The sequence below is a fragment of the Macaca fascicularis genome, chromosome 1 (genome assembly GCF_037993035.2).
Source record: "Macaca fascicularis isolate 582-1 chromosome 1, T2T-MFA8v1.1".
Lineage (NCBI taxonomy): Eukaryota > Metazoa > Chordata > Mammalia > Primates > Cercopithecidae > Macaca > Macaca fascicularis.
Genome location: NC_088375.1, coordinates 189,901,434 through 189,926,252, shown reverse-complemented (window position 1 = coordinate 189,926,252; position 24,819 = coordinate 189,901,434). Strand labels below are relative to the sequence as shown.

The 24,819-nt window shown below is 53.4% G+C and overlaps 1 protein-coding gene and 1 non-coding gene across 36 annotated transcripts; both read right to left on the bottom strand.

Moving 5' to 3' along the window:
• Positions 1–64: 64 nt before the first annotated feature.
• On the bottom strand, positions 65–181 carry LOC123570750 (U5 spliceosomal RNA). Its single transcript, XR_006694999.1, has one exon. It is a non-coding gene; the product is annotated as a U5 spliceosomal RNA (small nuclear RNA).
• Positions 182–2,139: 1,958 nt separating this feature from the next.
• PTCH2 (patched 2) lies at positions 2,140–24,258 on the bottom strand. 35 transcript variants are annotated; one of them, XR_012420966.1, is made up of 23 exons: positions 23,780–24,172; positions 22,783–22,975; positions 12,192–12,381; positions 12,015–12,084; positions 11,744–11,835; positions 10,887–11,082; positions 9,965–10,086; positions 9,670–9,817; positions 9,458–9,589; positions 9,210–9,365; positions 9,035–9,127; positions 8,562–8,687; positions 8,353–8,471; positions 7,900–8,248; positions 7,638–7,774; positions 7,462–7,549; positions 7,227–7,369; positions 6,962–7,142; positions 6,548–6,828; positions 6,299–6,436; positions 3,444–3,586; positions 3,276–3,375; positions 2,140–2,876 (listed from the first exon to the last, which is right to left on the bottom strand). XR_012420966.1 is itself a non-coding variant. In XM_005543560.4 (22 exons), exons 1-22 carry the CDS (start codon positions 23,849–23,851, stop codon positions 2,622–2,624), a joined length of 3,612 nt encoding a protein of 1,203 aa, XP_005543617.3. In that variant the 5' UTR covers positions 23,852–24,172; the 3' UTR covers positions 2,140–2,621. The 35 variants fall into 35 exon arrangements, 24 of the variants coding, with proteins under 24 accessions (XP_005543617.3, XP_073864701.1, XP_073864698.1 ...); XR_012420969.1 differs by having other exon boundaries at positions 22,783–22,924; XR_012420953.1 differs by lacking the exon at positions 22,783–22,975 and having other exon boundaries at positions 23,780–24,258.
• Positions 24,259–24,819: the final 561 nt, after the last annotated feature.

The window sequence follows — 24,819 nt, the reverse complement described above, 5'->3', positions numbered from 1 at the left end:
ATGTCATAAAAACGAGATTCTATTAAATTGATAACAATAATCTAACTTTCCACACTCACAATTTAGCCTCGCGAAACACGAGGCCTCAAAAAATTTTTTAAAGACTCATAACTGTTTCTCTCCACGGAAATCTTTAGTAAAAGGCGAAAGATTTGTACGATTTGAAGGGAAACTAGAGTATACTAGCAAGTATAGCTTCGAACCTCGCGGGGAGAACTAACACTTAACCCAGTTATGGTTGTTGGGTGCTTGCGTGGTACACACTCCCTGCGTGTAGTTTATGCATAAAGATGCTGTAAGAGGCATCATGCCCTAAAATAGTGCAGAAACGCCCGCACGGAGGGAGTGCAAGCATCGTGAGTGTATCTTTTTGTGGTGCACCATGGGTATGCAAATCACAGCTGGCTCCGGGCTGTCCCGCGCCGCCGGGGCTGGGTCCTCGGGGCGGGACCCCGGGGACCCGTGGATCACTGGTCTCCTTTGCTCTCCTATTCTCCTGTCTGCTGGTCCTCCTGGGACCCGCACCCCGTGGGTGCCGAGTCCTTTGCGGAGCTGGTGTTTGTCTCAGGGGTTAAGGTCCTGTCCCGCAGTCCTTACCCGCAGTAAGCTTCCGGGCTTAGGGAGAGGGACGGGGAAACAGACGGGCATAGACACTCAGGGGCAGTGGGAACTCACAGGAGGCACGACATTACCTCTCCTGGAGGAGATGGCATCCGATCCAATTCACCTCGAAGGGTGATACGGAGTCACGTCAAGGGAATGTGGGAAAGTGTTCTAGGCAGAGGGAATGGCGTATGAGAAATTATGGACCCGAAGACCAGTTCAGCCTGTCCAGACAGTGGCGCTCCGTGTGTCTGATGAAGGGGTACTGGGGTGGGAGGTACAGGCTAGATCTCTGGCCTGGGAAGATGAAGATGAGGAGGCTTAGTGAGGCTGGCTAACTTGCCCAGGGTTACTCCGCTGGAAAGTGGCACAGAGGGCTGACCCCCTTTGCACTATTCTAACCTGGTGAGCTCTCTCTGCTCCACCTAGAAGGCCCTCCTTGGTGACCCAAACACTGCTGGACCCAAATCCAGCCTCCCTCCCTTGGGCCTGCTGGTTGCACCCCCTACTCTAGGTTCTCTGCCAACTACCCACTTCTCTTGAGCTTTTTAGGCATGTTGGTGTGAATTCAATTGCAATAGGCGTTTCCTTTTTTTTGTTTCTTTTTTTGTATCTTTTGGTCAGAACATGATTTCCTGGCCTTTGTCCAGGTGGGGTGGGATGTGAGAAGGCATTGTTGGTGGGGTGGGATCATTCCTGGTGAGTGGGTGATTGGAGCCCAGGGTCTGTGCGAACTAGACCATGGGTCCTAAGCTATGGCTGGGAAAGGGCAGTTGCAAACCTCCCCACACCTCTGGGTGAGGCTCTGTGCTCTATTCCAGGGCTGTGGCCACTCTTCAAGGCCTGTGCTCAGTGGGGCTGTTCAACCTTCACAGAACAAACAGCTTAAATTGTGTCCTCACTAGCTGCTAGCACTTTCGTTTCTGGGCAGTTCCTGCAACTGACCCACTGGCTGACTGGCCAAAGATGCCTCTCGAGTGTCAGGCCAACCACCAACTTGCAGAAGCCTTTGCCTTGGAGGTTGCTCTGGGAACTGGCTCCTTTCCCTCGGTCCACAAACCTCCTGAGAAGCTCCCCAGACCCTGTTGCCCTCTCTCTGCTTCAACTGACCGCTTTCCTGATCTGCCTCCACCTCACCTTCCAGCTGCTGCATGGCCTTGCCCCTCCGCCTTGCCATTTCCCGTGCGGGTGAAGCAGGTAGGTGGAGGTGAGTCTGGAGAGGTGGGCGGGCTGGAATATGGTGGCTTGGAAAGCCACACAGTGTGGCTTTTTTTTTTTTCTGCTCCCGATCTCCAGATTGAACCCAGTAGGATTTCACACCAACAAAATTTGTTATTGTTTTGTATACTAAGCACTTAATCCAGATGATGTTACCAAGTATATGACAAAAATCCAGAATCTGGGGTCTTTTCCACCCAGAACTAGAGAAGCTAATACCTCAGGTCCTGGCACCAAAGCCCCTTCCAATAGCGAATGTTCACTTGCAAACTCCCCACTCTGTCCAAAAAAAAAAAAAGGCACTGAAGTCATTTGAGATGAGTTCACATAGAATATATTTAATTCTTTAAAAAATAAAACTTTCAACATAGCTAACATCTATGTACACTACAAAAATAGACATTTTCATATAAATAATGGACATGGTAGGAGGTGGGCAGGGATATGAAGAGCCTGCCCAGGAGTCACCAGGCGGTGGGGCCAGGACTGAGGAAGGGTGCTGGAGGGTCTCTCAGGCTTGGTCAGCTGAGTGGGCAGCGGTGTGGGGTGGGAAGGGGGACAGGGCTGCACTGCAGCCTGAAGTGCTGGCTTTCACTCTCAAGTGACACAGACATAGGTTCACACAGGCCTGGGTGTGCAAGGTGCTGGCTGTTCTGTATGGATATCAGGGAGGCCCATGATGGCTGGGTCGGGAGAGGGGGTGCAGCAGCAGCAGGGCCCTCCAGGGGTCCATCCTGCGTCTAACACCTGACCCAGTGCTTCCCAGTGAGCCCACATGGCCCACACACGGTCTCTGTGCTTCAGCTGCTCTTTTCACCCAGTGGCTGGACCTGGTCCCCTGGAACTGAGGTGGTAGCAGGGGACCAAGGATGCTCATCAGAGGCTGGATGGACATAGGCACCAGGTAGGGGGGGTGGGTGGATGGCCACGGTCATGGAGGTAGTCACTCTGGCAAAGCTCTGGGACAGGGAGGGGGATGCCCCCCACCTAAGCCCGCCTCCCTGTGGAGCTGGTGGACTCAGGACCTCTGGGCTTTCCTTGTACATCTGTATCACCTGTGGGGAGACACCAGCCACAGTAAGCCCACGGGCCCATGGGGCTCCCGTCCCCTTCAGCATCTCCCTGGGGATCACCATGACTGTTGGGAAGCTGGGGTCCTTGTTGGTCTCCAGCAGGATATGAGAGCTGGCAGGTAACAGGATGTTGAGGCCTGGGGCAAACTCTGCACCTTGCTCTGGATCCTAAAAGGCTAAGGTGGGTCCCATGAAGAAACCAGGGGGGCTGAGGGGCAGGAATATGGTGTCTGGGGAAAGAAGGAGGCTGCCACCTTCAGCTCATGGCACCTGTTGGGGAGGTACCTGTCTGTGGACCACAGGGCTCTGTCCCTTCCCTTGCCTATCCCTACCCCATCCCCTGGGCTGGGAGCAGAGGGATGGAGCCGAGGGTGTGGTCACCTCTGGCGGTGGGCCCAGGATGGACAGCAGCACAGGCAGCAGCACAAGTCCATGGAGGAGGCCCAGGAGCGTGAGCACCGTCAGCGCCGCAAAGAAGTACCTGGGGGCGGGGGGAGTCAGCCCAGGCCTGCCCTGAGCCCTGCCTCCCCGCCCCCGAGCCCTCCCTACCTTACAATGAAGTCAAAGTGGGAACCAGCAAGCATGAGCAGACCCAGCAATGTGGAGATGGCCCCGTCAGTCACAGGGGCAAATGTGTGCTCAAGGGCACGGGCGGCCCGCAGGTTCCGGCTGCCCTGGGTGGTCAGAAAGCCCTGGGAAAATAGAGTGGTCCTGGAGCTGCTCCTCTGCCAGTCATGGCCAGCTCAGCCATGTCCCCAGCTGTAACTGTCTTCAGAGCTCAACAATACCTTGGCCCACCGAAGGCCAGGTGAACTAAGTTCATGGGAACTGTACAGGGAGCGTGCGTGAGTCCTTTTAGGTAACACTGTATGGATGGGTTTGGTGAGCTTAGACACAGAGACGTGTAGAAAATAGGGTACAGCCTGGGTAACAGAGTGAGACTCTGTCTCTAAAAACAAACAAGGCTGGGCGCGGTGGCTCATGCCTGTTATCTCAGGCCGAGGTGGGTGGATCACCTGAGGTTGGGAGTTCGAGACCAGCCTGGGAAACATGGTGAAACCGTGTCTCTATAACAAATACAAAAATTATCTGGGTGTGGTTGTTTGCGCCTGTAGTCTCAGCTACTCAGGAGGCTGAGGTGGGAGGATCGCTTGGCTAGGGAGGTGGAGGTCACAGTGAACCGAGATTGCACTGCTACACTCCAGCCTGCACAACAGAGTGAAACTGTTTCAAACAAACAAACAAACAACAAAAATAGGTTGGGCAGACTACAGCCTGTTACTTGTTTTGTAAATGAAATTTTGTTGAAACAGCCATACCCATTGGTTAATGTATTGTCTAGACAATTTTGTGTTTCTATGGCAGAGTTGCAGCAGAGACTCTATGGCCTACCAAGCCACAAATGGTTACTATTTGGTCCTATAAATAGAAGAAGTTTGCCAACCACTAGTCCTTCAAGAAGAGGGATGCCAAAGTGATAACAGTTATTTCTCAGAGTAGTGTTTCAGAGGATTTCTAATTCTTCTTTTGTACCTTTCTGCATACTGACTTTGTTTTCAAGGACCATATATTGTTCTTACAATCAGAATAATAATAGAGATATTTGGTGGGGGAAGGGAAGGGAGCTGTTTGTGGAGTCTGGCTGGTCTGTGGGTCCCCCCTTTCCTCTGTCAGAGAATATGCAGCCCTGGGTAAGGCCCTCCTTGGTTCTGGCATCTGTGTATCTCTGATATCTCTGTAGAACCCCTCCATTAAGCCCACATTGCCATCCGCTACCATCCCTTTTTTTTTTTTTTTTTTTTTTGAGACAGGATCTTACTGTGTTGCTCAGGCTGGAGTGCAGTGGTATAATCATGGCTCACTGCAACCTCAAACTCTGAGGTTCAAGTGATCCTCCCGCCTCAACCTCCCAAGTGGCTGGGACTACAGGCACGTGCCACCATGCCCAGCTAATTATTTACTTTTTTTTTTTTTTTTTTGAGACAGAGTCCTGCTCTGTTGCCCAGGTTGGAGTGCAGTGGCGTGGTCTTGGCTCATGGCAACCTCCGCCCTCCCGGGTTCAAGTGATTCTCCTGCCTCAGCCTCCCCAAGTAGCTGGGATTACAGGCGCTCACCCCCACACCCAGCTAATTTTCGTATTTTTAGTAGAGACGGGGTTTCACCATGTCGGCCAGGCTGGTCTGGAACCCCTGACTTCAAGTGATGTGCCCACCTCGGCATCCCAAAGTGCTAGGATTACAGGCATGAGCCACCACACCCAGCCCTTATTGTCTATATCCCTAGAATATAAGTTCCTTGGAGGTAAAAAACTGTATTGCTATTATATCCCTTATTCTTTTTTATTTTTATTTTCCAAATTCTTTTCCTTTTTGAGATTGAATCTTGCTCTTTTGCCCAGGCTGGAGTGCAGTGATACGATTTGGCTCACTGTAACCTCTGCCTCCTGGGTTCAAGCGACTTTCCTGCCTCAGCCTCCTGAGTAGCTAGGATTACAGGCATGTACCACCACGCCCGGCTAAATTTTGTATTTTCAGTAGAGACGGGATTTTGCCATGTTGGCCAGCTAGTCTTGAACTCCTGACTTCAGGGGATCCTCCTGCCTTGGCCTCCCAAAATGCCCCAGCATCATCCCAATTACAGGCATGAGCCACTGTGCCCAGCCCAAATTCTTCTTCTTCTTCTTCTTCTTTTTTTGAGACGGAGAGTTTCACTCTTGTTGCCCAGGCTGGAGTGCAATGGCTCGATCTCAGCTCACCGCAACCTCTGCCTCCCAGGTTCAAGCAAGTCTCCTGCCTCAGTCTCCAAAGTAGCTGGGATTACTGGCATGTGCCACCACGCCTGGCTAATTTTTTGTATTTTTAGTAGAGATGGGGTTTTACCATGTTGGCCGGACTGGTTTCAAACTTCTGACCTCAGGTGATCCACCTGCCTTGGCCTCCCAAAGTGCTGGGATTACAGGCGTGAGCCACCATGTCCAGCCAGCCCAAATTTTTTTTTTTTTTTTTTTTTTTTTTTTTTTTTTTAGATGGAGTCTCGCTCTGTCGCCCAGGCTGGAGTGTAGTGGCGCGATCTTGACTCACTGCAAGCTCCGCCTCCTGGGTTCACACCATTCTCCTGCCTCAGCCTCCCAAGTAGCTGGGACTACAGGTGCCCAACACCATGCTCGGCTAATTTTTTGTATTTTTAGTAGAGACAGGGTTTCACCGTGTTAGCCAGGATGGTCTTGATCTCCTGACCTCGTGATCTGCCTGCCTTGGCCTCCCAAAGTGCTGGGATTACAGGCGTGAGCCACCGCGCCTGGCCCCAAATCCTTAAACAGTACCTAGCACATCGTAGGGGCTTGAACAATATGCGTTGAATACTGAATCAGCTGACTGGTCCCTCCCCGGGGTGCCTGTGCTCACCAGAGCCATGTGGACTGTGAACTCAACACCGATGCCTACAGAGGCCACGAGGATCACCACGGGGATGGCGCTCAGCTTGATGCCCAGGAAACCCATGATACCAAAGAGCTCCACCGTCATCATCGCCAGGACCAGCACCTGGGGGAGACAAGGCTCACGGAGGGCTCCTGGCAGGAGGGAAGACAGGCTGGGCAGGGAAGGGTGCAGGTGCCTCTGGGTCTCTCTGTCTCCACTCCTGCAAGCACTCACTATGAGGCCAGCCGTCCAGGGGTTGAGGAGCAGCAGGGCACAGACGAGGAATGTGCACACCAGCAGGATGCAGACTGCCAGAAGGAAGCAGCGTCGCAGGCCCAGATACTGCTCCCAGAAGAGGAAGGGGGAGCCGCTGGGGTAGGCGTGCACCCCAGCCTGGCCGGCCTCTGCACATGCTGCCCGGGCCCCCTCGATGGCCTCCACAAAGTCTGCAGTCTTCTGGAGGCCACGCAGCAGGAAGGGGAACTGGGCAAACTCCAAGGGCTGAGCCGGCGGGACTGCGGAGGGGAGGGAAAGGGAGAAGAGGGAGAGGGACGGGGCAGTGAGCACGGGGCAGAGCGGGCAGGGCCTCAGGCTCAGGGTTTGTGTGGGTGAGGCTGAGGCTCTTGCTGAGCTCCCCCCAGGACTCACTGCGAAGGTTCTCCCCCGTGGTGTCGTATTTGTCGTGCAGCCATTCAGGAGGTGGGGGGTAGAAGTTGGCCTGTGAGGCTGCCAGACCCAGGGGGTCACTGCTCACCCACACGGTCAGCCCCATGTAGAAGAGCTCGGGTGGAATCAGTCCCTCCCTGTCTACCAGCTTCCTTGTGGTCAGCTGCAGAGGCAGAGAGGGCTGAAGGCCTGGGCCCAGGAGGCCTGCAGCCCCTGTGCTACTCCACCCCTCCAGCCCTCTCCCAACCTGGCTGAAATCCAGAGGCTCCTGGGCGTCTCCGGTCTGGATGAGCAGCTTGTAGGCCAGGGCCCCATCCTCAGAGCCATTGCGGTACGAGTGGCGGGTGATGCGCCCAGAAGCCCAGTCCTGGTCAAAGGCAGCCTGGATTCCTAGGGGAGACCAGGATAGAGTTCTCTTGGCTGGTGGCCCCAGGGCGTTTCTCCCTGCAGCACCCCTCCCTGCCAGTCTCCTCGCCTCTCACCCTGTAGCCAGCTGCGGTAATAGTGCAGCCAGGTGCGGGGTGCCTGGGTGGCCGGTGGGGGCAGCACTGCCTTGAGGGAACTGAAGCGCTGGTGCAGATCAAAGAGGGCGCGTTGGGAGTGGGCGTAGTCAAAGCCACCCTGGGTCACCAGGGCCACCTCGTACAGGGAGAAGTACCTGAGCTGGGCGCTCAGGAAGGCATGCTCCTTGGTGCCCCGGGGCACCACATCCGTCAGGGCCAGGCCGTCTTGCACCAAGGTGGCTCCGTAGAGGCTCAGGCCCAGAAGAGCGCCAAAGAGCACCAGCACAATGGCCTGTGGGAAGTGGCAACTAAGCTGGAGGCCCCAGGGCTGCCCCCAGCCCCTCAGGGGTGGACTGAGCCCTCTGCCCTTCTGGACCCACAGATGCTAAGTCTCTGCCCTGCTCGGCCCAGTCTTACCTTGGCATGTGACTGCAGCAGCAAGGGGGCAAACTGGTAGCGGGCAAAATGGGCAAGATTCCAGCGGGCACAGGGCAGGGACTTGCAGGCTGCCTTCTGCCTTGTCTCCTCCTCCTGGCCTAGAAGGTCCCGTGTGGACCCTCCAGGGCTGAAGACCTCAGAGCCCAGTGGGTCGGAAGGTGGGGGCACCAGGTGGGCTTGGGGAGGCAGGATGGTGACCACATGCTGGCTGCTGGCTTCACAGTGTGTAAAGGCTTGAACTGTGGCAGTGAGGTGGGCAATGCCCACTGGAACCGTCTCGTCCTCTAGCTCCTGGGGCAGGATCTGAATCACCCGAGCAGAGCAGGGACTGGAAGAAGTAGAGAGTGGATGACAGGTCTGTGCCTTGAAATGCTGGTGAGGGGACAGGCTGGCGTGGGTCACGGGAGGAAGGGGCTGGGGTGCAGGCAGTACCTGGAGAAGCAGCAGAGCACATCGAGGCGCTGGCAGTGGCGCCGCCGTAGGTCCAGGCTGAGGATGGCTGGGAAGACAAGCATCACGGCTACAAAGGTGCAGCCAACCACTATGGCCGCCTGGGGGACGGACAGGAGGGGCATGAAGGCTGGATGAAGCTTGGCCTCAGCCCCACACCCACCCTGAGCCGCCCGTGTAAGCAGCCTCACCTGTAGGGAGAAGGCTCGCAGCGCGGGGATGGGAACGAGGGCAGCCATGAGGAAGGCGGCCATGTTGTTGATGGATGTGAGTACAACACTGGTGCCCGTGCGCTGCAGACACTCGCCCATGCGCTCCTGCCAGGACAGAGTGGGGACCTGCCCTCAGGTCACAAAGGAGGGGCTGTGTCAAGGTGGAGTGAAGGGGAGGCTCAGGAACTTGGGGTGCAGAGGTGGGGCAGTCATAACATAGCAGCTAGCATTTACTGGGTACCATGTACGTGTGATGGGGTGTTCTAAGCATTCAGCTTGAGTTACCTCACTGATCCAAACACAACTTAGGACACAGTACTATTATTTCCCCTGTTTACAGATGGGGACAAGAGGCACTGAGGTTCATTAGCAGCCCAGGGTCACTTGAACCAAGAGGCTCTTAACCAGTAAGCTGAGCTGCCTCAGATGAGCCCTGGGGGACGAGGCCCCACCTGGAGAGGGGTGCCAGGCAGAGCCTCTGTGAAGGCGTGCGCCAGCAGGAATACATCATCCACGCCGATTCCCAGAGCCAAGAAGGGCAGCACCTAGAGGGGCAGAGGAGCGGGCAGCTGAGGACCCGTGAAGCCTGGTGACTGGCACTGAATCTGCCCTGCAGTCCAGGCGTACCTGGGTAGTGGCAGCATTGAAGGTGATGCCGAGCAGGGCACAGAGCCCAAGGCCTGAGGCCACCGCCAGGGCCACCAGCAGTACCCCGGCAAGGCCCACAGCACCCTGGGACTGGGCACAGTCCCACCGTAGCATTGTCACACAGGCATAGGCCAGCTGTGGGGAGAAAGGGCAGTCTCAGACAGGGGCTCCCAGGGTGGGCACTGGCTGGAGGTGGAGTGGGGCAAGGTGCCAGGTGCAAAACCCACCATGAGCAGATAGCCTCCCACCACACGGGCAGCGCTGACTTCAGAGAACGCATGCAGGATGTCGTCCAGGGTGGTGGAGGAGAAGGCGTGGATCTGCTGGGAAGCGTTCTCAGGCAGGGCCTCCTGGGCCAGCTGGAGAAACAGGGTAGATTGGAGGGGGCAGGAGGAGGGAGTGGCCTCAGGGCACCCACCTTGTCCTTGTCCATACCGACCTGCACAAAGCGCCGCTGCCAGGCTTGTAGCACTGTGCCAGCCTGTTCCTCACTCCAGCCAATGTCATGCGTCTGATAGTCACCCCGGAAATGCTCGTATAGTTGGCGGGGACTCATCAGCAAGAAGGTGCTTTGCAGGGCCTCTGCCCTGGTGGGGGTGCGGGAGAACCAGGGGTCAGAGCTGGCCCAAACACCTGGTGAGGGATGTGCAGGGCCTTTTGCCAGAGCTGCCTGGCATTACAGTATGGGTTCTCATGCACGGAGTCCCCTCATCACCTCCCAGAGGAGACCCTACCTCAGCAGCTGTCCCTGGGGGTCTCTGGCCATGCCTCCCAGCAGCAATTCCTCCTGCCAGTGCATGAATTTGTGGGAGAAGCCATGGCAGCCCCCGCTCAGCTCGTGAGCCACGTTGGGAGCCTGGAGGGGAAAAGGAGGGGTTAATGCTCAAGGCCCTGGCTGCGGATAACTGAGTGTCCCTGGGCTTCCACCTCCAGGAACCAAGCCACCATGGAGCTCCGTGGGCCTGGAGTGTAGGTAACTATTCTGAGCCTCTTGACTGCTCTGCAGAAGTGAACAGCTAGTATCCCGAAGACAGGAAGCCCGAAGGGGGAGTAGAGGCCTGGAAGTAGGCTTCTGGGAGAAGCTGGTGTAACTGGCGGATTCTGGGAAAAGTACCACATTGGCAGGGCCATAAAGAAACCAGGGAGACCAGGTATGATATTCATGCTTACCTACTGTGTTCTTAGTTTCCCTGTATTAGTCTATTTTGACAAAAAGTCCAGCCTTGGCCAGCGCAGTGGCTCACGCCTGTAATCCCAGCCCTTGGGGCGGGCTAACAAAAATTAGCCAGGCATGGTGGTGGGCACCTGTAATCCCAGCTACTCAGGAGGCTGAGGCAGGAGAATTGCTTGAACCAAGATCCAGCTACTGTACTCCAGCCTGGACGACAGAGTGAGACTCAAAAAATAAATAAATAAATAAAATTTAAAAAAGTCCAGCCTTATCTAGGCTCAGAAAAGGAAAAAGGGATTCATATACCACGTGAGGGCTCCGTAGGATAACTGAATGGGAATGGAACACTGGGGGCCTGGCACTGCGGGAGCAGGGTAATGCCAGGAAGTGAGGGTCAGGGCACAGAGCAGTCAGCTTCCCCGGAACATAGGAGTGTATGAGGGAAGGAAAACAGTCTTTCCCTGGCAGACCTGGTTGGAACCCACCTGCCTGCTGTGATGGTTGGGGGCACTAGGTGGGCAGTGGAGGTCATCAGGGTGTAGACAGGGCCGCCCCACGTAGGCCTGGCCCACCTGTGCCTTGTCTAGCAGCTCCCGGAAGCCCTCAAGGGAGGCAAAGGGACCCAGCTCCTCCAGCAGCTGCTCTGGATCCAGGTTGGTCCACTGGATATCCGGACGGCCGCTGAGGGAAGAGCCCATAGTTGGTGAGGGTCAGGGATGAAAACCCAGGCTCCAAACTGCTGCTGGGGCCCCATGCTGTACCCCACCCTCCTCTTATCTGCCCATTTGTCCCTCCATATGGAGGGTGTGCAAGCCTCAGCTTCTCAGAACTGCCAGGCAGCATGGGCCCACCAGGGTGCCACAGTGAGCGGTAGATGAGTACAAGGGGCTGAGACGGATATCAGGGCAGGGTTACCTAATACACAGAAAGGGCCTAGAAAGGCCCCACTGAGTCCCTTACCAAGCTGTGTGCTTGGTTCTAATATATAACCAGCAGGCACACGCCTGTAGCAGGTTTTCTTTCTGGCCTGGGCAACAGCTTAGCAAACACCTAGGTAATTCCCCCCAACAAAGCCTCTTTCTGGGGATCTTTTTCTCCTTTGCTCAGATCTTACAGATCTTTGTGTTTAGTTTTGTGTAAATAAGTCAGGTCTTCCTTCCTTCAGAGGGAAGGAGAAGGGGGATGTTGAGAGAGCCCTGGGGAAGCCCGTGCTCTCTGTTGCTGGCCTGGGAGCACTTAGGACCTTGGTAAGGTTTTGATCATCCTCATTCCCCCAACCCCTCCTTTCTGCTGGGAGAGTCCCCAGCGGGAGATGAAGCAGGGCCCCAGGAGTGGCACTCACGGCAGGTAGGCGGAGCCCCCTTGGAGTTTGGCTCCCTCCCAGAAGCAGTCGAGGGGAGTGAGGATCACGCACGGAAACAGCTTCTCAATCATCTGCCAGGGATACCCCGGGCCACATCAGTCCTGCCCCACAACCTTTGTAGGATGCCCTCTGCAATCCCCCTCCTTAGTTTTAAGGGGGCGGATTGCAGGCTGTGGAGCTTGCTCGGTCTCTCTGAGTCCTTCCACGCCACAGAAAAGGTTCTGCCTCTATTCCCTCTCAGGACACTTACCCGCTCAATCATTCCATTTTCAATAAGGGGAACTCCTGACTTGTAGCAGATTTTGTTCAAATCCCAGGACCTGCAATAGCCAGGGGCATAGGAGATCAGCAGAAGAGGGGGATTCCCACTCCAGAACCCCCACAGCAAGCCTCAACCCCAGCTGCTCAGGGGCTCAGCCAGACTCACTTCCCATAGAGTGATACTTGGACTTTACTGGCAGTGAGGGCTGCCTGGAGGTGGAGGCCAAGTGCTTCGGGCGTGAGGATGTTCTCTCCCTCCTGCCGTGCGGTCTGTATCAGCATCTGAGAGGTGTATGCAGCCTCCTCCCCCAGCTTCTCCTTGGTGTAATGCAGCTCCTGGCTCACCCGGCTGCCCACTGCAGGAGCAAAGAGAGAAAGCTGGGGGGAAAGGGCCTAGGTGCATCAGAACTCGGGAAGGGGGCTTCTAACTTTGAGGCCTCCCCAGACAAGTGGGAGAGGTGGAGCAGAGAGGAGCCCCTGCCTTATCCCTGAGGGCCTGGTCATGGCCCAGGCTGACTCCCCAGGCTTCTGGGTCCTGGAGCTCTGCCAGGGAAGTGGAGAGGCCTCGGTTGTGTGGCTCTGTGGATTTCCTGTGTGGTCTAGGGCTTAAGCATGAACCAGGTTGGCTGGGTTTTGGGCATAAACTTAAAAATGACAATCAGCATGAGCGGGCCGTGGGCTGTGGGGGTTGTAGAGGCATCTTGGTAAGGAACCCTCAGTCCCTCTGTGCTCTGGTAGGGAGGACAAGGAGGGCCAATGGGGCCAATAGGGAGGCTGCTGCTGGGAGGGTTTCCTGAAAGAACAAGTGTAGGGCTGGGGCTGGTTCTTAGTTCAGGTTGCTCTGGGCAGTGATTTATATCCACACACCTTTCTGCAAAGTGTGCTGGGGAGAGGGCAGGGATAGGAGTGTCTGATAATAATGGGTGATAATAGTGAGCCTGTGTCGGTGTGGGGAAGGTGGGGGATGGGACAGTCATTCAGTGTGCTGCTCCTGCTCAGGCAGGAAGTGCATGGAACCAGCTCACAAACCCTGGCAGGGGTGAAATCAAAGTGAGCCCAGGGGAGGAAGGTGTCCAGATCCCTTTCACCGCCCTCACTGTCCAGACCACAGGGAGTCCCGGCGCCAGGCCTGCCTTAGTGTCCTGGATCTTAGCGCCCCTCCAGTCCTGCGTTATGCTGGCCACAGGCTCCTGCTGTGTGACTGGGACCTGGGGGAGGTGGGGACATTGTGAGGGGATATCACTTAACTATGATGTGGGGGAGAATGGGGGCCAAATTTACCTCTGGAGGCTTTGTGGATTTGGTCCGATCTCAGACCCTGCGCTGTTTCCATCTGTCTGGGGGTCTCCTCCTGTTAGTCTTTGCTGCCTGCTGGGACCCACACATACTGCTTCTCTGAGACTCAAGTCCCATCTGAGATCGTCATGTTTCCCAATCTCTTTTCCTTTTTCTTTCTTTTTTTTTTTTTGAGACGGAGTCTCACGCTGTTGCCCAGGCTGGAGTGCAGTGGCGCGATCTCGGCTCACTGCAAGCTCCGCCTCCTGGGTTCACGCCATTCTCCTGCCTCAGCCTCCTGAGTAGCTAGGACTACAGGCGCCCGCCACCGCGCCTGGCTAATTTTTTGTATTTTTAGTAGAGACGGGGTTTCACTGTGGTCTCGATCTCCTGACCTTGTGATCCGCCCGCCTCAGCCTCCCAAAGTGCTGGGATTACAGGCTTGAGCCACCGCGCCCGGCCTTCCTTTTTCTCTTTTTTCCTTTCTTTCTTTTTTTTAGACAGGGTCTTGCTGTGTTGCCCAGGCTGGAGTGCAGTGGCCTGATCACAGCTCACTATAGCTTTGACTTCCTGGGCTCAGGTGATCTTCCCACCTCAGCCTCCCGAGTGGCTGGGACCACAGGCGCCCGCCACCGTGCCTGGCTAATTTTTAAATTTTTTGTAGAGAGAAGGTCTCATCACTATGTTGCCCAAGCTGGTCTTTTTTTTGGCTCACTGCAACATTCTGCCTCAGCCTTCCAAGTAGCTGGGATTACAGGCGCCCATCACTATGCCTAGCTAATTTTTTGCATTTTTAGTAGAGACGGGGTTTCACTATGTTGGCCAGGCTGGTCTCGAACTCCTGACCTCCCTTTTGGGAGGCCCTCCTCGGCCTCCCAAAGTGCTGGGATTACAGGCATGAGCCACCACCGCTCCCGGCCCCAAGCTGGTCTTAAATTCCTGGGCTCAAGCGATCCTCCCACCCCAGCCTCCTAAAGTGCTAGGATTACAGGCGTGAGTCACTGCGCCTGGCCCTCCAATCTCTTTTTCAAACCCATGTAATCTTCTTACTCACAAAAGCCCCAAATCCTTGGTAGCCCCCAACACATACTTACCCATATGCTCACATGTGCCCTCGTGCCCCAAAAGTCACATTCCTGGCCTTCACCTCACGAAAACAGTCTTCCTGTCCTGCTCCCCACACTGCCAGTTCCTTCTCTTTTTTTTTTGAGACAGAGTTTCACTCTTGTTGCCCAGGCTGGAGTGCAATAGTGCAATCTTGGCTCACTGCAACCTCTGCCTCCCGGGTTCAAGTGATTCTTCTGCCTCAGCCTCCCGAGTAGCTGGGATTACAGGTGCCTGCCACTACGCCCGGCTAATTTTTGTATTATTAGTAGAGACGGGGTTTCACCCTGTTGGCCAGGCTGATCTTGAACTCCTGACCTGAGGTGATCCGCCAGCCTCGGCCTCACAAAATGCTGAGATTACAGGTGTGAGCCACCATGCCTGGCCTCTCCTTCTCTGACTCTTCCCTACTCCCCACTCCTTTGCCAGGCCTGTACTGCAGTGTTTATTTCACCAGGATTAGGCCGAAGACTGCCGCATGGAGGGGAAGAGGAGGACAGAGATAAGCTTTCCATAGTAAGTGGGTTTGCTAAGAGGAAGGAGGCATGGGAGGAGGAAGGAACCCAGAGAGATCTGACGAGAAACCAAGAGAAAGAAACATGGATAATTTAAAATGGAGCATCAAAGACAATAAAGACTCCTCAGGGGAGAAAATGGGGAAGAGAAAAAGATAAACCTTAGTTGACAAAGATAGATATGGACAGATGAACTGGGATGCATTGTGGTGCAGGAAGGAAGAGACGATAATGCTTAGTCTGTTCCTTGGGCTAATTACTTATTCTCTCTGGGTCTCCAGCTCCTCATCTGTCAAATGGAAACAGTGACTACCTTGGTAGAATTAGCATCAGTGCAGGCAAAGTACTTAGGAAATTGCATGGCACACAGTAGGTACAGATGTGGAGTTATTTTTCAATGGTTGCTGGTAGAGAAATGATGTGACAGAAAAATGAGAAGGAACTGAAGGAAAGAAAGACTGCAGGTGACAGGGGAGGAAATAGGACAGAGGAGGGAGAATATCAAGATTGATACGTTAGGCCGGGCGCGGTGTTTCACGCCTGTAATCCTAGCACTTTGGGAACCTGAGGCGGGTGGATCATGAGGTCAGGAGTTCACGACCAGCTTGGCAAACATGGTGAAACCCTGTCTCTACTAAAAGAAAATACAAAAAATTAGCCAGGCGTGGTGGCGGGTGCCTGTAGTCTCAGCTACTTGGGAGGCTGAGGCAGGACAATGGCATGAACCCAGGAGGTGGAGCTTGCAGTGAGCTGAGATTGCGCCACTGCACTCCAGCCTGGGCGATGGAGCGAGACTTCGTCTCAAAAATAAATAAATAAATAAATAAAAAATAAAAGATTGATACATTAAAAAAAACTCGTCCCTTTTTTTTTTTGAGACAGGGTCTTGCTTTGTCACCCAGGCTGGAGTGCAGTGGTGCGATCACAGCTCACTGTAGCCTTGACCTCCTGGCTCAAACAATCCTCCCAGGTCGCTGGAACTACAGGTGTGTGCCACCATGCCCAGCTAATGTTTGTATTTTTTGTAGAGACAGGGTCTTCCTATGTTGCCCAGGCTATTCTCGAACTCCTGGGCTCAAGTGATCCTCCCGCCTCAGCCTCTGAAAGGGCTGGGATTACAGGTGTGAGTCACTGTGCTCGGCCATACTTTTATGTCTTTTCCAAATGAGAAAATATAACTGGTTAACCAATATGGAAAAAGAGTCTACCTTATAAGTAATCCTCTAAATGCAAATAAAAACATCAATAAGTTACTATCTAACAATTTAGCAAAAATTTTAAAATTGATAGCACTCATTGCTGGTTTACAGGAGTACACTCTAACCCACTATGGGAGTGTAACATGGCATACTCTATGGGGAAAAGCAACATTGCAATATGTAGGTTCCATAATCTTTGGTCCAGAAGTTTCACGTGTAAGGGCCTATATACCATGGTAGGGACTTAAGCTTTCTCTGGGTGAAATGGGAGTCATGGGAGATTTTGGGCAGAGAGGATCTGACGTTTTCATCACTTAACAATGTATTTTTGTGAATACACGGTTGTAAGAGGTGCCCACGAGAAGAAGTCAGGAAAGGTGTCCTGGACCAAGTGTGTGCAGGGAACTGTCAAAGACTCCATGTTTCGGTACTGCTAAGAGTGAGCCAGGGAGGAGCCAGCGGCAATGCTGGAGAAGCAATCAAGTCCAATTATGGAGGGCCTAGAGTGTGTGCTATGGAGTTTATATTTGATTTTACAGAATCTGGTGGAAATCGGTGGAAGGGCACTAAGAAGGGGACTGACTTGGCCAGATGGAGATTGGCCACAGGGTGGTGCTGTGGAGGCAGATTTGAAGGTGAGGCTGTCAGCACCTTCCTCCTTTCTAACAGACCCTGATTTCCCTGGCCATCCTCAGAAAGGCCTAGCGATTAAGGACAGCTGGGCTCCTCCCCAGCATCAGAAGGTGAAACTTGATTAGTTTAAGAAGCCGGACCAGGCGCGGTGGCTCAAGCCTGTAATCCCAGCACTTTGGGAGGCCAAGACGGGTGGATCACAAGGTCAGGAGATTGAGACCATCCTGGCTAGCACGGTGAAACCCCATCTCTACTAAAAAGTACAAAAAAAAACTAGCCGGGCGAGGTGGCAGCGCCTGTAGTCCCAGCTACTCGGGAGGCTGAGGCAGGAGAATGGCATAAACCCGGGAGGCGGAGCTTGCAGTGAGCTAAGATCCGGCCACTGCACTCCAGCCTGGGTGACAGAGTGAGACTCTGTCTCAAAAAAAAAAAAAAAAAAAAAAAAAGCCACTCAGTAATTCCATTGCCTTTGCCATGTGAAGGATTTCGGCATAGGATGCTACACAGTTCTTGCTAAAGAGAACAAATGAGAAGTTGGCTGGGAGGCTACTAATAAATTTTTCCTCACTTTCAAAAATAGATGCAAGATCAGGCATGGTGGCTCATGCCTGTAATCCCAGCACTTCAGGAGGCCAAGGCAGGAGGATCACTTGAGACCAGGAGTTCAAGACCAGCCTAAGGGCCGGCTGGGTGCGATGGCTCATACCTGTAATCCCAGCACTTTGGGAAGCCGAGGTGGGTGGATCACGAGGTCAGGAGGTTGAGACTAGCTTGGCCAACATGGTGAAACCCTGTCTTTACTAAAAATACAAAAACTAGTCAGGCATGGTGCGCGCCTGTAATCCCAGCTACTGAGGTGGCTGAGGCAGAAGAATCGCTTGAACCTGGGAGGCAGAGGTTATAGTGAGCTGAGATTGATCCACTGCACTCCAGCCTGGGTGACAGAGCAAGACTTCATCTCAGGGGATGGAAAAAAAAAAAGAAAGAAAAAAAAGACCAGTCTGGGCAACATAGTGGGACTGCGTCTCTACAAAAAACAAACAAACAAAAAAATTAGCTGCACATGGTGACATGTGCCTGTAGTCCCAGATACTATGGAGAAAGAGGCAGGAGGACTGTGTGAACCTAGGAGTTCGAGGCTGCAGTGAGATGTGATTGTGTCACTGCACTCCAGCCTGGGTGAAAGAGTGAGATCCTGTCTCTATAAAACAAAACAAAACAAAAACAAAAAGACGTGCGAGACAAGAATGACTTCTTTTTCCTGACACTGCAGCAGCTACTTTGAGATAAGCCTGAGGACAAAAGTCCAACATGTTGAAGATGGCAGAGGAGAAAGAAAGAAACTGGGTGCTTGCTAATGTCCTTGGGCTGCTGAATTAACAAAATCAACCAGGCTTCCTGTTACAGAGAATAATAAATCAATCTTCTTTCTTCCTTCTTCCCTCCTTCCTTTCCTTTTTTTTCTCTTTCATGTTGCTAAAAGCAATTCTATTATTTTATTTTATTTATTTATATATATTTTTGAGACAGAGTCTTGCTGTTACCCAGCCTGGAGTGCAGTGGTGCGATCTCTGCTCACTGCAACCTCCACCTCCCAGGTTCAAGTGATTCTCCTGCTTCAGCCTCCCGAGTAGCTGGGATTACAGGCACATGCCATCACGCCTGGCCAAATTTTGTATTTTTAGTAGAGACAAGGTTTTGCCACATTGGCCAGGCTGGTCTCAAACTCCTGACCTCAGGTGATCCACCCCACCCTGGACTCCCAAAATGCTGGGATTACAGGTGTGAGCCACTGCGCCAGCCTTATTTTTTAATTTTTAATTTTTTAGAAATAGAGATGGGGTTTTGCCATGTTGCCCAGGCTGGTCTTGAATTCCTGGGCTCAGTCAAGCTTCCCACCTTGGCCTCCCAAAGTGCTAGGATTACAAGCATGAGCCACCACGCCTGGCCTAAAAGCATTCTAAATGATACAATCAGGAGTGTATTGCCAGGGATGGAACAAGACCTCAACTAGAGCAGTAACCACAAGGTAGAAAGGATGGGTCTGTTATGAGAGAGGTTAAGAAGCAAGGATTTACTAGTTTACTAAACAAGTGGGTGAACGGGCCAGGCGCGGTGGCTCACGCCTGTAATCCCAGCACTTGGGAGGCCCAGGCAGGCGGATCACGAGGTCAGGAGATTGAGACCATCCTGGCTAACACGGTGAAACCTCGTCCGTACTAAAGATACAAAAAATTAGCCGGGCGTGGTGGCAGGTGCCTGTAGTCCCAGCTACTCAGGAGGCTGAGGCAGGAGAATGGCGTGAACACAGGAGGCAGAGCTTGCAGTGAGCCAAGATTGTGCCACTGCACTCCAGCCTGGGCAACAGAGCGAGACGCCGTCTCAAAAATAAATAAATAAAACAATTGGGTAAACAAGAACTGAGGATGACTCCTAAGGTTTTAGCTTTAGATATTTAAGTGGGTGGTGATTCTACCAACATAAGGCCATCCTCTGTCTTCTATACAGAATGGCAGCTCTTGTTGCGCAAGCTGGAGTACAATGGCGCGATCTCGGCTCACTGCAACTTCTGCCTCCCGGATTCAATTGATTCTCTTGCCTCAGTGTCCTGAGTAGCTGGGATTACAGGCATGCACCACTACGCCTGGCTAATTTTGTATTTGGAGTAGAAGCAGTGTTTCAACATGTTGGTCAGGCTTATCTCAAACTCTTGACCTCAGGTGATCCACCCACTTCGACCTCCCAAAGTGGTAGGATTACAGGCGTTAGCCTCCATGCCCGGCCTTTGTAATTTTCTTTTTTTTTCTTTTTTTTTTTTTTTTTTGAGGCGGAGTCTCGCTCTGTCGCCCAGGTTGGAGTGCAGTGGCACGATCTCGGCTCACTGCAAGCTCCGCCTCCCGGGTTCCCGCCATTCTCCTGCCTCAGCCTCCCGAGTAGCTGGGACCACAGGCGCCGCCACCACGCCCGGCTAATTTTTTTGTATTTTTAGTGGAGACGGGGTTTCATTGTGTTAGCCAGGATGGTCTCGATCTCCTGACCTCGTGATCCGCCCGTCTCGGCCTCCCAAAGTGCTGGGATTACAGGCTTGAGCCACCACGCCCGGCCTGTAATTTTCATTTTAGAGAACAATCTACCTCTGAACGCTTGACTTTACAGTTGGCCAGGAAAGACAAACCAGTCACATTCCAAGTCTCACCATGGCAAAGTTAAGGAGGTCTGGAACACTGGTCTGGAACACTGAGAGCCAATGTTTGCTTTCTTCCTCTGCTTTCTGTTTCTGTTTCTGTTTCTGTTTCTCCTTCTCCTTCTCCTTTCCTTTTCTCTCTCTCTCTCTTTTTTTTTTTTTTTTGAGATAAAGTCTCGCTCTGTCGCCAGGCTGGAGTGCAGTGGCGCAATCTTGGCTCACTGCAACCTCCGCCTCCTGGGTTCAAGCGATTCTCCTGCCTTGGCCTCCGGAGTAGCTGGGACTACAGGCGCAAATCACTGCACTTGGATAATTTTTGTATTTTTAGTAGAGATGGAGTTTTACCAAGTGAGCCAGGCTGGTGTTGAACTCCTGACCTCAGGTGATCCACCCACTTCGGCCTCCTAAAGTGCTGGAATTACAGATGTGAGCCACTGCACCCTGTCTGCTTACTCTTTCTTTGAGACTGGGTCTCATAGTGAGACTCCATCTCTATGAAAAAAAAGACTGGCCAGGCGCGGTGGCTCAGACCCGTAATCCTCAGCCCGGGCTGAGACGGGCAGATCACAAGGTCAGGAGATCAAGACCAGCACGGCCAACATGATGACACCCGGTCTCTACTAAAAATACAAAAAAATTAGCGGGGTATGGTGGCGCAGGCCTATAGTGTCAGCTACTCTGGAGGCTCAGGCAGGAGAATCGCTTGAACCCGGGAGGCAGAAGTTGCAGTGAGCCAAGATCGCGTCATTGCACTACAGCCTGGGCGACAGAGCAAGACTCGTTCTCAAAAAAAACAAAAAAAGAAAGAAAGAAAAAAATGATCACTGCTTTTACCTCACCCCCAGCCAATACAGGACAAGAATGATATTCTGAAATAAAGGAAAAAAGCCTAGGAATTGGCTACCATCCTCTTATAAAACCTTCCCCCAAACAACAGCAAAAAACTGCTGGGGTCTAGCCTATCCTATGCTGGAGTGTAGGAGAGATGAGGAAACATGGAGGTTCAAACAGTGCTTAGATGGGGAAAATGTGGGGAATGGAGAGGGAGGAAGGGAAGGGAGACTGCCTCTGTTGTGGCAGGAAATCCAAGAGTCATCTGGGACCACCCAGGCAGCAGTGGTGTGGGTGGGGGTACGTGTATGTGCATGTATGCACATCTGTGTCCTGGGGCTGGGGGCAGGCAGGCAGAGCGAAACATCTGCTCTGGACCCCAGCGCTGGCCTAGAGTGTGTATGGATGTGAGAGTCTGCAGGGCTGTGGGTAGATAGGGTGGGGATGGCGTGTGGGAGCCCAACAGGCAGGCAAGCTCTGAGAAACATCTGCTCTGGATCCTAGGACTTGCCAGTATTTGAAATAACTCAAGGGTGTGAGACTCCAACGTGGGCTCTGCCTTTGGGTATGGGCCAGGGCTGAGGGAGCCTACAAAATGCAAACTTCCCAGGGAAAAACAGACTGGAGTTTGACTCCTATCAAAGGGCTGCCATATGAAACCAGCCCTCAGTAAAGAAGAGTCATGCTGAAAAAAAATTTTTTTAATTAAAAAAAAAATTCTTTTGTTGGGACAGAGTGTCCCTCTGTCGCCCAGGCTGGAATGCAGTGGCGCAATCTCGGCTCACTGCAACCTCCACCTCCCAGGTTCAAGCGATTCTCCTGCCTCAGCCTCCCAAGTAGCTGGGACTATAGGCGCTTGCCACCACACCTGGCTAATTTTTGTATTTTTAGTAGAGATGAGGTTTCACTATGTTGGTCAGGGTGGTCTTGAACTCCTGACCTTGTGATCTGCCCGCCTCGATCTCCCAAAGTGCTGGGATTACAGGCGGGAGCCACCACGCCTGGCCTGCTGAAATTATTAATAAGAAATCATTCTGGCCAGGCACGGTGGCTCACACCTGTAATCCCAGCACTTTGGGAGACTGAGGTGAGCAGATTACTTGAGGCCAGGAGTTTAAGACCAGTCTGGCCTACATGGTGAAACCTGGTCTCTACTAATAATACAAAAATTAGCAGAGCATGGTGGCGCCCACCTGTAATCCCAGCTACTCGGGAGGCTGAGGCACGAAAATCACTTGAATCGGGGAAGCGGAGGTTGTAGTGATCTAGGATTGTGCCACTGCACTCCAGCCTGAGCAACAGAGTGAGACTCCATCTCAAAACAAAACAAAACAAAACAAAAAATAAAACTGCCCCCCGCCCCGCAAAAAAAAAAATCCCAAGAGAATCATTCTTTTATGCTTCCTTAAGAAAGTGAGGATTTGATCCCATCTGACCCTGGCTATTGCCTCAAAGTGTGGATTCTGTATTGCTTTTCCATTAAATGGGCCTGGGTGCCTAAGCCCTCTCCCTGGAGGCTTGGCCAGATGATTTACTCAGTTTCCCCAGCCTTCTAGTTCTAACTTTTCTGATACTCCTGGTCATAAGTGATTTCTCCCTGCTTTCTCTTATACAACATAATCACAGGATGCTCTGTATTGTATTTTAGTTATTCCAGCACATATTTTACTTTCCTTGCTACTGAAAAATGAATCTTGTTTTAGCTGCTTTTGTAAACCCTGATGCATTGTCAAAAACACACATAGAAAGTTAACAATAAATGCTAAATAAACACATACAAAATCACAGACAAATATTCTATACAGCCAATTCACAGGGTCTACCATCTGCAGATGTCCATTTATGGTTGTGGGAGGGAACAGTGTTCCTAGATGCCCAGGTGTACAGACTCTGACCAGCAAGAGCCCCTCCAGCCCCAGGGCCAGGCCTACTAGAGCTAGGTAGCCAAGCTCCTCACCCCGTTCTTGTCTTGGGCTCACCATACCTGAGCAGCTATGGCCAGTGGCCACAACTTACCTTCTACCCAGAGCTGTTCCAAGTTTGTCTCAATAATGGCCACGCGGAGACCTAATGCCAGGGCCCCAAAGGCCAACAGTCCCAGAAAGAGCACTTTGCCACAGTGTCTCTGGATCCCGCAGCCCAGAGAAAAGAGCAGGCCCTGGAAGTAAGCACGAAGCCAGAGTGGAGCCTTCAGGCTCCCAGCTAGGATCTGGGATGGAAAGAGAAGGGTCAGCTAGGCATCACTGCAACAATGCATGAAATCCTTCCCTTCTCACCCTATATATCTGCTGCCCAGCCCTAGCTTCTTGATTTCTGGATGTGGGACAGGGAGCACCAACACAGACACAGGCCCATACTTGGAAGATGTAACACCCACCACCTCCAGCACACACCTGAGGAAGGCATAGGCCTATTTTCTTTTTTTCCGTTTTCTCTCTCTCTCTCTTTTTTTTTTTTTTGAGATGGAGTCTCGCTCTGTAGCCCTGGCTGGAGTGCAGTGGTGTGATCTCAGCTGACTGCAACCTCCGCCTCCCTGGTTCAAGAGATTCTCCTGCCTCAGCCTCCCAAGTAGATGGGACTACAGGCGCCCGCCACCACGCCCTGCTGATTTTTTATTTTTAGTAGAGACAGGGTTTCACCATGTTGGCCTGGCTGGTCTCGAACTCCTGACCTCAGGTGATCTGCCCGCCTCAGCCTCCCAGTGTTGGGATTACAGGTGTGAGCTACTGCGCCCGGCCGTCATAGGCCCATTTTCTGAGAGCAGGATACATATGTACACACACCTGTCGTCGGGTGGACAGAGGTGAACCCACAGACATTCTCACTGGCCAGACGAGGGGGAGACACAAGGACAGACACACCGACACACACGCACAACTTGCTTGCCGTGCTAGCTCTCGCTAGTGTCAGACACCCAATGACACTCGGCACTTGAAGACATCACAAACCTTGCAGAGGCCCGAGTGACAGACCTGGCCCCGCTTTTCCTTCTTCCAGCTCCCCCTCTACTCACCTGGGGTGCTGCGGTTCGAGCTGGGGGTGTGTAACTCGGGGGCAGCTCTCTGAGGGGCGGCGATCGAGTCATGCTGGCGGGGATGGGGGGCGCGGGCGCCCCCAACCCGCGTTATCTGGGCGCTCCCATAGGCTAGCCCGGTCTCCCAGTACCGCTGGGCCCCGCGTGGGGATTCAGTGGGGCCGCCAAGGCGCAGGCGTGGGAGAGACTGTGGGGTGCCGGTGTTAAGACGGCTGCGAGGGAGGAGTGCAGGGAGCTGCGGGCCCGGGGCGCGGCGCCGGGGTTCACCCGCTCTGTGGGCCGTGGGCCGCGGCGGCTGGAGGAGGAATGGGTTCCGCGCGCAGACGGAATTGCTGGCCCGAGACGCACAGCAGGGTTCGAGGTGGCGACTGCAGTGCCCGGGAGGCGGCTGGAGCTTCAGAAAAGGGAGCTGGCCGGGGCGACGCCCTCCCATTGGCTGAGGGGCCCGCAAATTACCCTAGCCGTGCGGCCGGGCCCGCTGCTAGGTAACGGCGCCGCAGGGGGCGGGGCAGGAGACCACCCAGGCTGGGCCACCCTGCGCCTCCCTCCCGCCCGCGGGGCCACAGGGAGGAGGAGGGAGGGAGATCCCGGAGAGGCGCAGCGCTGCCAAGTGTAAGTCCAGAGGCTGACGCTAAGAAAGGGCGTTTGCGGGCTCTGTTAGGGCTACACTTTTTTTTTTTTTTTTTTTTTAAGACGGGGTCTCACTCTGTCACCTAAGCTGGAGTGCCGTGGCTCCATCTCGGCTTGCAGCCTCCGCCTTCCAGGCTCAAGCCATCCTCCCACCTCAGCCTCCCAAGTAGCTGGGACCACAGGCATGCACCACCACGCCCTGCTTTTTGTACTTTTGGTGGAGAACAGGTTTCCGCCATGTTGCCCAGGCTGGTCTCAAACTCCCGAGCTCAGACTATCAGCCCACCTCAGCCTCTCGAAGTGCTGGGATGACAAGCGTGAGCCACCGCGCCTGGCCTAGGACCACACTTTCTTTTTCTTTCTTTTGTCTTCAGGCTTAATTCACTTTA

What these genes read in the sequence shown, in the direction of transcription:
- PTCH2 (XM_045372226.2), bottom strand. Translation starts at nt 24,233, where the DNA reads ATGGGAGGGCGTCGCCCCGGCCAGCTCCCTTTTCTGAAGCTCCAGCCG. An exon ending in TCACAGTCCACATGGCTCTG is followed by an intron (nt 3,587 to 6,298) that starts GTGAGCACAGGC and finishes CTATTTTCCCAG; the next exon opens with GGCTTTCTGACCACCCAGGG. An exon ending in CACTTTGACTTCATTGTAAG is followed by an intron (nt 3,376 to 3,443) that starts GTAGGGAGGGCT and finishes CCCCGCCCCCAG; the next exon opens with GTACTTCTTTGCGGCGCTGA.